Source organism: Phascolarctos cinereus, unplaced genomic scaffold (assembly GCF_003287225.1).
Source record: "Phascolarctos cinereus isolate Bilbo 61053 unplaced genomic scaffold, phaCin_HiC Scaffold_3;HRSCAF=262, whole genome shotgun sequence".
NCBI lineage: Eukaryota > Metazoa > Chordata > Mammalia > Diprotodontia > Phascolarctidae > Phascolarctos > Phascolarctos cinereus.
The window spans coordinates 226,658,130-226,671,147 of NW_027555736.1; the positions used below are offsets into that span (position 1 = coordinate 226,658,130).

Here is a 13,018-nt window from a genome sequence, read left to right on the forward strand (position 1 = left end):
TCCAAGGCTGTTGTAGGGAAAGTGAATTATTTGTGTTAAACTTTTTTTATTGCTATCTTAGGATCATTACTCTGGAGCTGGAAAGGACCTCAGAAGGATATGATTAAGTGCCAACATGAGTGTTCATACTATATATACTATAGAAATGCAGAAAAAGGAGAAATGAATATGGTTTAGAGCAGAGGTGTCAAACTCACAGCCCACTAGCCACATATGGCCCACAACACTCCCAAGTGTGGCCTGAACCAGATTAAAACTATAGTTCCTAGAATGTGAACGGAATGAATTTACTCATAAAACAGAAATCGATAGCAGATTAAAAATCTGAATTCAACACTATGTTGTTTTCAGGAAACACAATGAAAATGAGATTTACCAAGATAAAATAAAGGGCTGGAGTAGAATTTATTATGTAAAAAAAAAAAAAGCATGGGTAGTAATCATGATTGCAAAGTTAAAGCTAAAGTAGATTTAATTAAAAGAGAAAAATAGGGAAACTACACAATGTGTCACCAATATTATCATCTAAAGTAACTAGATAGTATAAAATACCTGAGAGTATACCTGCCAAAACGGACACAGGAAGTACATGAACATAAACATAAAACACTTTTTATACAAATTTGGTCAGATTTAGATAATTGGAATCATTTATTTTTCATGGGTAAGTAAAGCCAATGCAATAAAAAAAAATGACAATTTTACCTAACTAATCTATCTATTCAATGCCATCCCAATTAAATTACTAAAAATTATTTTACTGAGTTAGAAAGAATAATAACAAAGTTCATTTGGAAGAACAAAAGGTCAAGAATTTAAAAGAAACTAGGGAAAAAAGATGTAAAGGAAGTAGATTCAGCAGTATCAGACCTTATATTATAAGGTGAGAGCATTGTTGAAGTGTAAGACAGGTAATTTCAATTATTTTAAATCAAAATTTTCTTGTATAAATAAAACTAATGTAGCCAAGAATAGAAAGAATGCAGAAAATTGGAGGGAAAAAAGTTTTATAGACAATTTCTCAGATAGGATATGACTGTGTTGGAATGCTCCTATGGTATAGGAAATGATGAGCTGGCTGATTTAGAAAAACATGGAAAGACTTGGACATATGAAGGAAGATGTTATCCACTTTAAGAGAAACAGATGACAAGTGGAAATCTGCATAGTATGGTCTTTTTCTTTTTTTTCAGGCAATTGGGGTTAAGTGACTTGCCCAGGGTCACACAGCTAGTAAGTATCAAGTGTTTGGTCTGAGGCCAGATTTGAACTCAGGTCCTCCTAACTTCAGGGCCAGTGCTCTATCCACTGCACCACCTAGCTGCCCCAAGTATAGTCTTACGTATGTGTACTAGTGTATATGTGTATGTATGTGCATGTTGATAGATATCCATATGGATATATGGAGATATATACATCTGCATTTAATTGTAGCCTTGGAGGGGGTAGGGGGGTAGGGGTAATTGTAGGTGTGGGGAAGGGAGGAAAAAAAAATAAAGTAAAACATGCACAGCAAAGAACAAAAGAAAACCTAGAAAGAAGCAAAGATAAGCTGGATAGCCTCTGAAAACAATGTGTAGCATTTAGTATATAGGTTTTCTTGAAATGGAAATTTATTATTTTATATTGAATCCTTTCATATGTTCTGCTGTGTACATGGAATGTTCTTTTTTTTTCTCATTTTGTATTTAATTTTAAAATGAATATTAAAATGAATAAAAAATTTGCCAGAAAAACCAAACTATATAGTTCCTATATGATTTTAGTGTGCTGATATATTTATAAAATGGAGGCAGCTAGAGAGCGCCAGCCCTGGAGTCAGAAAAACTCATCTTCCTGACTACAAATTTGGCCTTAGACACTTACTAGCTGAGTGACCCTGGGTAAGCCACTTAACACTATTTGCCTCAGTTTCCTCATCTATAAAATGAGCTGGAGAAGGAAATAACAAAACCATTCTAGTATCTTTGCTAAGAAAACCCCAAATGAGATCACAAAGAGTTGGACACGATTGAAGAAAAAAACCTGAAAATATTTATAAAAAATAAATAAACATGTGGTTTTCTAAGTAAATATGTAACCTATAGGGATCCTCATGTGCAGTTTAATAGACCTCATTTCTATTTGATTGTGATACCACTGGTCTAGAGTAGACAAAGCTTTATGAAGAAGATGGGAATTCCTCTGTACACAACTAACTTTAGGTAGCTATTATGGAAAAGATTTCCAAGTCATTTTCAAGTAATTGGGGGGGGGATATTTTTCACAAAAGCTGGTCAGTAATTTCATTTTGAGTGGATAATTGTAAAGCTAAAGACTCAGATGAGAGAGGAATCTTAGTCTATCTCATAACTACGGGTGTCACCCAAAGCTCCATCCTGGGTCTTCTTGCCCCTTTATATACATTCTCTCTAGGTAACCTCATCCGCTCTCCTGGATTTAATTATTACCACCTGTTCAGGTATCTTTCAGAATCCTTACCTTGCTTCAACACAGTCTCCAAATCAATCCGATAAACTATGTGTAAGGCACTAGGGACAAGGCACAATTGAAAATGTCCCCATCTTGAGGGGGAGGGGTTGACAATTCTATGACTAACTTCTTTTCCCCTCCAATCAATTCTCCCCTCTCTATTCATTTTGAGTTCATCAGAAGTTATGGTATTCCCTATCTTATAGTCATATAGGAAAACTCTCAAAATGTTAGCATTGAAAAGATGAGTCGATCCTTTCATGGAAAGCTCTGGGGTCATTAAAAGAGCTTTGCAATTTTCTGAAAGCAATTCAGTCTACTATCCTTTTTAATTCTGGGCCCGGCTCATCATCCGTCTGTACTTTCTGCCCCAGGTACACATACTGCTGGAATACTATATAGTATCCATCCAAATGCATGTTGAAATATGGGCAAAAGACATTTTTCATCCACTTGGTCTTTCCTGTGTAGATAGACAGTCCAAACTCCTTTGAATGATCGCTCAAAGTGATCTGAGTGATTATAGCTCACTTCCAGGAGGCTCTTCAAATGTCCTAGGCCTGGATGTAACAACAACAACCATTTATGTAGTACTTATTATGTGCCAGGCACTGTGCTAAGCACTTTTACAATTATCATCTCATGTGATCCTCATAGCAACCCTGGGAGACAGGTGCTACATTATCCCCATTTTACAGAAGAAACTGAGGAAGACAGAAGTGACTTGTCCAATATCACACAGCAATGTATCAGAGGCCAGATTTGAATTTAAGTCTTCCTGACTCCCGGCCTAGAACTTTATCTACTGCATCACAACATAATTGTGAGTTCAGTAGAATATTTACATAATATGTAAAATGTAAATATATAATTATATATATATATATATATATACATGTACATATATATATAGGGAGTGTGTGTGCATATATATACATATACATACACACACATATATATATAGGGAGTATGTGTCTACAAATATTTTTTTTACAGATGAGGACGCATGATTTAGAAAAATATGGAGCCCACTGACTTGGAAGATAAATTCTAAGGATTTGTTTAACAAAAGTAGAGATTAAATGACACACTCAACAGGCAGCTAGGTAGCTCAGTTGATGGAGCATCAGCCCTGGAGTCAGGAGGATCTGAGTTCAAATCCAGCCTCAGACATTTACTAGCTGTATGAGCCTGGGGCAAGTCACTTAACCCCAATTGCCCCCCCCCAAAAAAAATAAATGACTTACTCAGGGTCACAGAGTATCAGAGGCAGGGCTACCTTTTGACTCCAAGCCCAGAGCCCTATTTACTAATTCCACCAAAACATTTTGCTTCCGATAAGCAGAGTACATTGAAAACAAGGAAAGTACTTGGAAAAATAGAGAAAGGATCAGGGAAGGCTTCAGAAAAAAAGATGAGCTGAACCTTGAAGGAAGACAAAGACTCTGAAAGGCAGAGAGGAGGAAGGAGTCCGTCCCAAGGGTAGGGGTTTGTTTGTGCAGATACACGATGTAATTTCCGTTTGGCGAACACCTAGGAATTTCGTTTGGTTGGAAGGCAGAGTTTATGAAATAAAGCTAGCTGCCTTTCCTGGGTCTTCCTGGTTTTTAATGTTCTCTTTTCTCCTCAAATGGCCTTCTTTTTACTTATCATTTAGCTTGTAAGCTCCTTGAGAGCAGGAACTGTCTTTTGCCTCTTTTTGCATCCCTAGCTGCTTAGCACAGTTCCTGGAACATAGTAGGTGCTTAATCCATGTTTACTGAATTAAATCAAACTGAGTTTGTATTGGTTGCATCTGCATACATGTTTTATCCAATTGGGGCTTGCCTCCTTGTCTCCCTCCCCAGATAAAATGTCCTTGAAGTCAAGGTCAGTTTTATTCTAGGCTCTGCATCCCCAGCATCAAACACAGTGCCTGGCACATAGGTATGTTTTAGGTAGCTAATAATTTTTTATTGAGTTGAATTGACAGTGAGAACTTTCTACATTAGAAATTTGATAAGATTAATAAATCAAAGCACAATGTGTATTTCAAAGGCAGAATGTTTCGGATGCTTGCTCCTTGGAAGGAAAGCTATGACAAGTCTGGACAGCATACCAAAAAGCAGAGGAATCACCCTGCCACAAAGGTCTGTAAAATCCAAGCTATAGTTTTTCCAGTATGGCTGTGAGAGTTGGACTATAAGGAAAGCTGAGTGCTGTTTTCAAATTGTGTTGCCGGAGAAGACTCTAGAGAGTCTCTTGGACAACAAAGAAGACCAAATCAGTCAATACTTAAAGAAATTAATTCAGGCTATTCACTGGAAGGTCAAATACTAAAACTGAAGCTTAAATACTGTGGCCACCTAAGGAGAAGATAGGACTCATTGGAAAAGACCCTGCTGTTGGGAAAGATTGGAGGCAAAAGGAAAAGGGGATGGCAGAGGATGAGATGGATAGACAGTGTCATGGAAGCAACAAACATGAGCTTGGACACACTACAGGGCACAGAGGAGAACAGAAGGCCTGGTGTGCTACAGTCTATGGAGTCATGAAGAGTTAGACACAACAAAACACTGTGGAGGACTGAGGATAATGTATGGTCCTTGCCCCTAAAGAGTTCTTTCATTGGATCATAGAACTAAAAGCTGGAAATGACTTGAAAGGCCATTTCATCCAATCCTTTCATTTTATGGATAAAGAACGGAGGCTCAAGAAACTAAGTGACTCACTCAAGGTTACAAAGGTAATAATTTCCACAGGTCGGATTTGAACACAGGTCTTCTGACTCCAGACTCAAATATATCTCTGTATTACGCTGTGGTCATTGGGCCATAGGTTTAGAACTAGCAGGGACTTTAGAAGTCATCTATTCCAACCCTTTTCAGTCAAGGAAACTGAGCACAAAGTAGTTAAGCAATTTGCTCGAGGTCAAATAGAGTCTAATTAGGGAATATCCAAGTAGTTTGGTAGGTAGAACTCCAGGCCTAAAGTCAGGAAGACCTGAGTTCAAATCCAGCTTCAGACCCTTACTATGTGACCCTGGGCAAGTCATTTAACCTGTCTACCTCAGTTTTTTCAACTGTAAAATGAGGATCATAATTTATCTTCCAGTATTATTGTGAAGATCAAATGAGATAATATTTGTAAGGTACTTAGCATAATGGCTGTCACCTTTTTTTCTTTTTGTTAAGTCATTTTTTCAGTAATGTCTGAATCTCTGTGACCCCATTTGGGGTTTTCTTGGCAAAGACACAAGAATGGTTTGCCATTCCTTCTTCAGCTCATTTTACAAATGAAGAAACTGAGGCAAACAGGGTTAAGTTACTTGCCCAGTGTCATACAACTGGGAAATGTCTGAGGCCAGATTTGCACACAGGAAGATGAGTCTTCCTGACTCCAGGCCCAGCCCCCTATCCACTGTATCATCTAGCTGCCCCCAGGAAGCACTTAATAAATGTTTGATTTTTTTATATCTTTTTTACTACGTGAGAGCTACAACTGTAGTGTCTTGGATTTTCATTTAAAGATCATTTGTAATTTTTAGCACTAAAGCACAAACGTGTGGATTTTCCTTTTAAGTATTTGCAAAATGCTTTAGAATTCACCTCCAAATAGAAGATTAGCCCCTAAGACAAAAAAGAAGTCCAAGTGTCCGCCAAAACCTAAAGGCTGTCATCTCTAAACCCTGAAGGCTAGGTTCCAGATATCTCAAGAATCACCATGCTCCAATGGTGCATACAGCCAGGAATTCACGACAGCTGCTAACGGGCACACCTGCTAACCGGCCTCTTGGTGTTTGCAGGAGCACAGGTAGAGGAGGGCCACCCTCACTGGTGCAGCTGCTCTCAGGGGACATCTTTAAGGTTTCTTGATCTTAATCATACCAGCCTTAAGGCCGTTATCTGTGGTTCCAGTGGAGCCTAAACCAATCTTCATGAACACATCTGGCCGAGTAACAGGTAGCCCCTCAGCCAATAGAGAGATGGGGCTCAAAGACCTCTTCCATCTTCCCAGTCCACTGAGTAATGGGGCCTAGCACTATAAATAATAGAATGGAAGAGAAAAATCAGCATCGTGACTGGAATTCATTTCTTTCTGGGGTCAGCAGTTCCTCCAGGACAAGGATGTCCAGAGGAAGGAGAAAATTCTCCTGAAGCAGCCATCAGCCAGAGAACATAATCTAGGACTTCCCCTGAATTCTTTGCGGGAGGGATAGTTCAGCAAACGCATTCTGCAGAAATTAGATAACATCAGGGGCTGTCTGAAGGTTTCAAGCTGCGATTCTGCCTTTTAAGCACTACTGGAGGAGATGACTCTCAAAGGATATCTTCTCAGCCTTTCCCTCTCACCACCAGGACTTTCAAAGGAGCATATAAGTCTAATGCAATCAATCAGTAAGCACTTATTAAATACCTACCTACCACCACACACTATGCTAAGCACTGGGGATACCTTGATGAAAACATCCCTGCCCTCAAGGAATTTCTTTCCTACTATCCATTCCCTCCCCTGCCCATTAAGAAGACAAGAAATATGATAGCTGTTATATATATGAAGTCATGCAAAACATATTTCTGCATTAGCCATGTTCAGGGTAGGGGAGAAAAAAATGAAAAAAGAAGCCTTCATTTTATACGCTGAGTTGTCTGTCTAGAGGCAGACAGCATTTTTCATATGAACCCTTCGGTATTGTGGTACATCATTGTACGGAGCAGTTACTAAGTCTTTCGCAGTTGATTCTCTTTACAATACTACTATTATTCCTGGTTTTGTTCACTTTGCATCAGTTCACAGAAGTCTTCCCAGGTTTTTTCTGAAGCCATTCCTTCACCATTTCTTGGAGCACAAAAGTGTTCCAGAGGAGTTTAGTTTTTAGGAGACAAGAGTACACATATAAGAATATACAGACTAGCTGCAAAATTAATATAAAGTCATTTGGGGGAGGGGGCACTAGCAACGAGGGAGGTCAGGATAGGCTAGGGAGCATTTGAGCTGAGCTTTGAGGGACACTAGCGATTCTAATAAATGCAGCTGGTGGCAGACCACAAAACCAGAGATAAGAGACAGAATGGCACACGTAATGGAGGAGTATCTAGTGCAATGGCAGTACTATGCTAAACTTTCACCTTCAAACATCTGTCAGCAACAGGATTTGAACTCACAAATGTGAAGAAGACAAGATTCCCTAGTTGTTTTTTTTCCACATAAAATATTTATTGTACTAATGTCTGGAGTATAAGAACTTAAAAAAAAAAAAGACACTTCAACTCCAATACAACAGTGAGATGAGTCCTCCCTTAGGGCCAAGCAGGAAAGGTTCCCCAGGGAGCACTGCTATGTACTGCTTCTGTGCTGTGCCCCTCTCCACTGCCAGCTTCAGCTGGCAGAAGCCTGAGGAATCAGAAGCACTGAGCCCTTATCAGCTGCTAGCAAGTGTCTGAGGAGAGGAGGGGTGTCTAGTGACTCATCTGTGACCCAGGAACTGAGGGGCATTGGATTGGGGCCTACTGGATTCCAATTCACTTTAGGGCTGCATGTCTAGGTCAGGAAGAGAAAGAGCATAAGGGGGATGTTGGAGGTTGGCTTTTTAGTAGAGTTAAAAAACAGGCTCCTTATCCGACATCTCCTGAAGCTCACTCTTCTGGAATGACCTTTCTCCCTATAAAACAAAAACAAAAACAAAAAAAAGGAGAATTGAGGAAAGAGAATGGATGAAGAAATCATCAGGGAAAGGAGTCAGGCTGCAGCTAGCACCAGTTACCAGGGTGACCGAGAGCATCATGCCAAACTCTTAGCGGGCAGATAGAGCTATGGAGACCCTTCCTGAAGGAATGCGAAGGGAATGTGGGAAGGAATAGAGGCAGGAGAGGAGCGAGAGAGATCTCCTGGCTTCCCCAGCTCACTCAGCCCCTCTCAGATGCCCTTAGAAAATTCTCCTTTGCCTGGTTCCTCTATGAAAGACGGGCAAACCATAACTGCACATGTACAACCTATATTGAGTTGCTTGCCTTTTCAAAGAGGGTGGGTGGGAGGAAGAGAGAAAATTTGAAACCTAAAGTTTTAAAAACATATGTTTAAAAAAAATGTTTTCACATGCTACTGGGAAATAAATATAGGAAATGGGGTACAGAAGTCTATCCTGCCCTACAGGAAAATAGAAGGGGAAGGGGATAAGAGAAGGGGAGAGAGATAGAAGAGAGGACAGAGTAGGGGAAGGGATATTCAGAATGCATGACATCTTAGGGTGGGGAGGGGGAAGATGGGGTGACAATTTGGAACTCAAAAACTTGTGGAAGGGAATGTTGAAAACTAAAAATAAATAAATTTATAAGAATTTGGATGCTATGCCAAAATAAAATAAAATAAAATAAAATAAAATAAAATAAAATAAAATAAAATAAAATAAAATAAAGAAAGACGGGCAAACCCTAAAAGTAGAGCTGACAGACCAGCTCCAGCGTCGAGGGCACAGCTCAACTCTCTAAGAAGCGGGCAGAGTGAACGTACTTTATGGAGAGAAAGAAGCCAGGGCCTCTCCTGGGGGCAATAGGCCTCTCCCATACACAGGATCAGAGTTGCCGGCTCAACTAACCAGCTGACCCAAACAATATGTCCCAGACCTCCCCAAGACTGCAAAAAGGGAGAAATGAGAGGAGAAATTAGAAGACAAGAGGGAGACAGAGCCAGGTACATTTGGGGAGGGGGGTGGAGAATGAGGCTGGGTGGGCTTCAAGAGGAGCGTCTGACATACATGCCTCCTCCTTCAACCAGTCCAGACTCAAATAGCAACTTCAGTTCCCTTCAGGCCCTTCCACATTGAGGGGCTGAGACAATACACATGGTAGCTTCTCTGGTTACAAAACAGCAAGTAATTTTCAGAGGTGCTGCAGATATTGCAGCATTTAGTAGGTCTTCACTACTGCCACCATTCATTCAGTAAACATTTATTAAGCACCTACTATGTGCCAGGAACTGTGCTAAGTGCTGGAGTTTGGGGGAGGAGGGTGGGAGAAGGTAGAAGGAGGGTTATAGAGAGGTCAAAAGTAAAAATGTCCGAAAACAAAGAAATGGAGATTGTATAGGTAGGTTTTAGAGCTCAGAGCTGCTCTGTCCTGCAATCAGACAGGCAGAGAATACTGAGGAGGTCTGACTACCAAGGCTGATTCAATCTTAAGGTTTGGGGATGGGGAGAGGAGGGCAGAAGGAGAAGTGAAGAGAGTGGAATGAATCATTGAGACGAACTGAGGGCAGGAAATAGCTTCAATTGAGGAGGATCCCAGCTCCTCAGACTACCCTGCCTTCTCACCCATCCTGAAGTTCCCACCCCACCCCCACCCTGGGAATCAAGTACTTGGGCTGGGTCAATTCCTCAAGGTCACGGGTTCTTCAGACCTCTGGAGAGTCTGAGAAATACTCCCGGGTTCTGCCTTCCTTTGCTGGAGTGGAATGAATGCATGGTGGTAACCCAGACCTTGGCAATTCTTATATCGCTTTTCATGCACTCTGGGGAGCTTTTAAAATATGATTTCGTTCAAAACTACTGCCACTCATAGAGGATTTGTCCCCTTTAGGATAGAAGCGTCTAGAACTTCTTACCATTTACTGGAGGTTGCTACTCACACCTTTAGCCTTGGCTTTGCCCTTGCCCTGCTTGGGCTTGGGTTTGTTTTCCTCGTGGTCATCCACCCGGACCTCATCTTCATCCCGGAACTCCAGGGTCTGCTTCTTTGCCCCGCTGGTGGTCACCTGCGACTCGCCCGGGCGATCACCATTAGCCCCGGCATCTTGGGCAGCCTGCTTCCCTAGGATGTTAGTGCGCACCGGGGCCCTTGAGCTGCTTCTAGCCTGAGCAATTACGCCTTTCTTCAGAATCCCCTCCGCCTCTGGTTTGGGGGATGACCAGAAGAGTGGGATATCTTCAAGAAGGTGGGCCTGGCGTTTTCTCTGCCAACGCCGAGAAGGATAGGAATACCACTGGCCTGGCGCTAGTCCCGGACCACGGTGTCGCTTTTCCATCCAGATGTAACTGTTGCTCTGGGCCACTCCGGTCTGGGAGTCCAGGAAGGGCAGGCGTTCGTGGCGCTCGGCACATAGACGGGCATTGTAACTGTGACACTCGTCGATGGCATCTTTGTAGCTCTGTTCGCTAAGGAATGCCATCTTCGCTACTACTAAGCGTCTCCGCGTGTCCTCTTGCTCGAGTCTGGACCCTAGCTAGCATCAAGTAAGCAGACCCACCCAGGCCCCGCCCCCTCCGCTCTTCTCCGTCTCTCCGCCCCAGGTCAAGAGTAGGCACAGGTACTTAATATTTGGCGAGCTTTCACTACTTTAATTGCTCTGTGATCCCATCAATGTAACTCCCTCCAGTAAATGGATAAATGAATGAGAGTTTATTAAGCGCTTACTACTTGCAAATAAGTAAGATAGTTCTTGATCAAAGTTATTCACATTCTATTAGGAGAAGACACACACAGAAAGTGGGTGATCTCATTAGCTCCCATGGGTTTAATTAACAGCTCTAAGCTGATGATTCTCAAAACTACCTTTTGTGCCCCAGTCTCTCTCCTGACCTCCAATCTCACATTTCCAACTGCCTTTCACACATCTCAAATTGGGTGTCCCATAGACCTCTTAAACTCAATATGTGCAAAACAGAACTTACTATCTTTACCCTTAAATCACAACTACCTCCTACCTTCCCTATCCTTCTAGTCCCTCAGGCTAGCAACCTAGGGGTCATCTTGGGCCCCTCACTATCTTTCACCTTTCCTACCTCTCCTGTCCAAGCTGTAGACAAGGCCTGTCAATTTCACCTTTGCAACATCTCTAGAATATGCCTCTTTCTCTTCTCTGGCACTGCCACCACTCTGGTGCAGGGCCTCATCACTTCATGTTGTGGTTGTTGTGGAGTTGTTTCAGTCATGTCCAACTCTTCGTGACCCCATGTGGGGTTTTCTTGGCAGAGATCCTGGAGTGGTTTGCCCTTTCCTTCTCCAACCCATTTTTACAGAAGAGGAAACCGAGGCCAACAGGATAAAGTGACTTGTCCAGGGCCACACATCTAGTAAGTGTCTAAGACAAGATTTGAACTCAGAAAGATGGGGTCTTCCTGATTCCAAGCCCACTGCTCTATCTTCTGTGGCCCTCATCACCTCATATCTGGACTATTTCAACAGCCTGCTGGTGGGTCCACCTGCCTCAAGTCTCTCCCAGGTCCAAAATCCATCTTCCATTCAGCCACTAAAGTGCAGTTCTGATCCTGCCACACCCCTACTTAATAAACTCCCAAGGTTTCTTATTGCCCCCAGGAACAAATACAAATGCTGTGCTTGGCCTTCAAAGCCCTTCAAAACTTAGACCCTTCCTACTCCTCCTGTCTTCTTACTTATCTAACTCCCCAACAGGCCCTCTAGGATCCAGTGACAAAGGGCTTCTGGCTGTTTCACAAACAAGACACTCCATCTCTCAGCTCCCTGCATTCTCTCTGGCTGTCCTTCACACCTGGAAGGCTCTCCCTCTTCATCTCCACCTACTGGCTTTGCTGGCTTCTAGTATGTCTCAACTAAAATCTCACATCCTCCAGCAAGCCTTTCTCATCTCCTCCTAAGTCCAGTGCCTTCCCTCTTGTAATTACTTCTTATTTATCTTGTATATAGCTTGCTTTGTACATATCTGTTTGTACATTGTCTCCCCCCCCCATCATAAGCTTCTTGAGGGCAGAGGCTGTCTTTTGCCTCTTTTTGTATCCCCAGAGCTCAGCACAGTGCCAGGCACATAGTAGGCACTCAGTAAATTTTTAGTGATTGATTGACAAAGGTGACATCATAGCTATGTCTTGTCACCTTCTGTGATTCTTGTCAATGGCCTCCCATAGATCCTTTACCCCTAGTGTGGGCAGTCATGTGATGCAATGGAGAAAGAGTGCCAGGCCTGGACTCAGGAAGACTCGTCTTTGTGAGTCCAAATCTGGCCTCAGACACTTATTAACCATGTGACCCTGAGCAAGTCACTCACCTCTATTTACCTCAGTTTCCTCATCTGCAAAATGAACTGGAGAAGGAAATGGCAAACCATTACAGCATCTTTGCTAAGAAAACCCCAAATGGAGTCACAAAGAGTTGGACCCCACTGATACTACTGAACAACTACCCCCAGTGTACCAGATCTTTCTGTAGAGTTTCCCCTCTTTTGATGAATTTCAGCTCCACTCTCTCATTCTGATTATGTGACTTGCCCACTCTTTTTTCCCTTCATACATCTTCTGGATGACATCTTTTATGCCTCTCCTAGTGTTCAGGTTATTTTGCTAATATGTTTAAATCAGCTTATAACCACAGAACATCTCTATATGAACCTTCAGCTCACCCACAGTACTGGTTCTTTAGAAATGATTCACTAACATCTAATGTCAGCAGGAGAAAATTGGCATGAAAAAGATGTCTTTTTGTACCAGGGGACATGTTAGAATCCTTGAAAATACTGAACCCAAATGCAATTCAGTGCTCTCTCAGCCTTTTAATTAATCGTGAGTCAGATTCACGGTCCACATGTAGTGCCTATAAAA

General features: G+C 42.0%; 1 protein-coding gene across 1 annotated transcript; it reads right to left on the bottom strand.

Annotated features, from left to right (window-relative positions):
• Positions 1-7,752: 7,752 nt before the first annotated feature.
• Positions 7,753-10,614, bottom strand: LOC110208484 (zinc finger protein ubi-d4-like). The gene is given in 3 exon segments (XM_078150642.1): positions 7,753-8,042; positions 8,044-8,113; positions 10,058-10,614. Coding segments are annotated over 3 exon segments (672 nt in total). The 3' UTR covers positions 7,753-7,997.
• Between the last annotated feature and the right edge of the window lie 2,404 nt (positions 10,615-13,018).